Here is a 2500-nt window from a genome sequence, read left to right as displayed (position 1 = left end):
TACCGGTTCGCGTTCGCGTTCGGAAACCTCCGAACGTTGGCGCTGTCTGGCGAATGAGCCCGCGAACGCGAACCGGCACGGTTCTTTGCCGGTGTGAAAGCCCTATGTGTGGTTGGTGATGATGTTGATGTTGATGATGATGATGTTGTTGATGTTGTTGTTGTCATCCAGCTGGCGAAGCTGTTTGCTGACCTGGCTGACATGGCTGAGCTGTCTCCTCTCTCCACTCCCCCGGTGAGTACACACTTAGAAGGGTGCACCCCCCCCTCTCTCTCTCTCTCTCTCTCTCCACTCCCCCGGTGAGTACACACTTAGAAGGGTGCACCCCTCTCTCTCTCTCTCTCTCTCTCTCTCCACTCCCCCGGTGAGTACACACTTAGAAGGGTGCACCCCTCTCTCTCTCTCTCTCTCTCTCTCCACTCCCCTGGTGAGTACACACTTAGAAGGGTGCACCCCCCCTCTCTCTCTCTCTCTCTCTCTCCCCCCCCTCTCTCTCTGCTGCCTCTTCCATCTCATATCCATGGTGTGTTACAGAACCTAACTAACCCTAACCCTACATTACAGGGCATTACAGGACCCCCAACCATACTATTCCGGCTCTGATGTTTTAATTTCGTCTTGATTCAGAAACTATGGTGCATAGGTAACCTGGGGGGTATTCCATCAACGTCGCTAAAGGAAAATCCAGGCTTATTTTTTGAAGAGTCTTGCGAGATTTATGAAAAATAAGCCTGGATTCTTCTTTAGGTGTGTGTGTGTCGGGGGGGGGGTAACTTACCGTGGCTTGGCTCAGCTCGATTCTGTGGTGTAGAATAAGGGGCTTGTCTCCTCTCCTCTATTTGCCCTGATGGAGAGAAGGAGAAAAGGGAGGAGATGAGGTGATGTTCATGCTCCAGTCGCCCCCATCGGTCCGTATTTTCCTCAGACAACACAACACGTCGTTGTTCTACCTAACCAGTTGCATTGTGGGTCATCGCTGTTTTCCAGAAGAAGAAGCGCGCGTCAGAGAAGCCGTCCCCTCGGAAGCGGAGGAGTGAGGGGGGGGAGGCGGGGGAGAGGAGGAACCCCTCCCGCAAGGCCAGGCCCCCGGAGAGGTTTGGAGTGGAGGAGAGGACAGTGTCTCCCTCCAGACTGGCCAGACACATCAGGACCATGGACGTCAGGAGGCTGCTGGAGGTGAACACACACACACACACACACATGCACACTCTACATGCAAATACCCACTTGTACCCAAGTCTGTAGTGAAAGAAACCAACACATTACGCAAGCCAGCAAGCACAATGTTCCTTCAAGCACCTAAAACTGACCAGGTGCCAGGAAAAGCGGGAAACGCAAAATTGCCGGTGTTCTGCCAATGTAGCTGCTTTGTCAATGTCTGCTGCCTTGTCAATGTAGCTGCCTTGTCAATGTAGCTGCCTTGTCAATGTAGCTGCCTTGTCAATGTAGCTGCCTTGTCAATGTAGCTGCCATGTCAATGTCTGCTGCCTTGTCAATGTAGCTGCCTTGTCAATGTCTGCTGCCTTGTCAATGTCTGCTGCCTTGTCAATGTAGCTGCCTTGTCAATGTAGCTGCCTTGTCAATGTATGCTGCCTTGTCAATGTATGCTGCCTTGTCAATGTATGCTGCCATGTCAATGTAGCTGCCTTGTCAATGTAGCTGCCTTGTCAATGTAGCTGCCTTGTCAATGTCTGCTGCCTTGTCAATGTCTGCTGCCTTCTCAATGTAGCTGCCTTGTCAATGTAGCTGCCTTGTCAATGTAGCTGCCTTGTCAATGTCTGCTGCCTTGTCAATGTAGCTGCCTTGTCAATGTAGCTGCCTTGTCAATGTAGCTGCCTTGTCAATGTAGATGTCTTGTCAATGTAGCTGCCTTGTCAATGTAGCTGCCTTGTCAATGTAGCTGCCTTGTCAATGTCTGCTGCCTTGTCAATGTCTGCTGCCTTGTCAATGTAGCTGCCTTGTCAATGTAGCTGCCTTGTCAATGTAGCTGCCTTGTCAATGTAGATGTCTTGTCAATGTAGCTGCCTTGTCAATGTAGCTGCCTTGTCAATGTAGCTGCCTTGTCAATGTCTGCTGCTTTGTCAATGTCTGCTGCCTTGTCAATGTCTGCTGCCTTGTCAATGTCTGCTGCCTTGTCAATGTCTGCTGCCTTGTCAATGTCTGCTGCCTTGTCAATGTCTGCTGCCTTGTCAATGTAGCTGCCTTGCCAATGTCTGCTGCCTTGTCAATGTAGCTGCCTTGTCAATGTAGCTGCCTTGTCAATGTAGCTGCCTTGTCAATGTAGCTGCCTTGTCAATGTCTGCTGCCTTGTCAATGTCTGCTGCCTTGTCAATGTCTGCTGCCTTGTCAATGTCTGCTGCCTTGTCAATGTAGCTGCCTTGTCAATGTCTGCTGCCATGTCAATGTCTGCTGCCTTGTCAATGTAGCTGCCTTGTCAATGTAGCTGCCTTGTCAATGTAGCTGCCTTGTCAATGTCTGCTGCCTTGTCAATGTCTGCTGC

The 2500-nt window shown here is 50.8% G+C and overlaps 1 protein-coding gene across 1 annotated transcript in view; it reads left to right on the top strand.

Moving 5' to 3' along the window:
• The window catches only part of cdca7b (cell division cycle associated 7b), a gene marked incomplete at its 5' end in the record, with an annotated part of 16253 nt that overhangs the window by 7097 nt on the left and 6656 nt on the right, over window positions 1-2500 (top strand). Inside the window, 2 exons of the mRNA XM_080527697.1 lie at window positions 172-234; window positions 988-1176. Of these exons, the coding sequence (XP_080383823.1) occupies window positions 172-234; window positions 988-1176 (252 nt within the window). The remainder of the gene's footprint in view (window positions 1-171; window positions 235-987; window positions 1177-2500) is intronic.

This window comes from Nansenia antarctica (genome assembly GCF_963989245.1).
Source record: "Nansenia antarctica genome assembly, chromosome: 3".
Classification (NCBI taxonomy): Eukaryota; Metazoa; Chordata; class Actinopteri; order Argentiniformes; family Microstomatidae; genus Nansenia; species Nansenia antarctica.
This window is presented reverse-complemented; position numbering and strand designations above follow the sequence as displayed.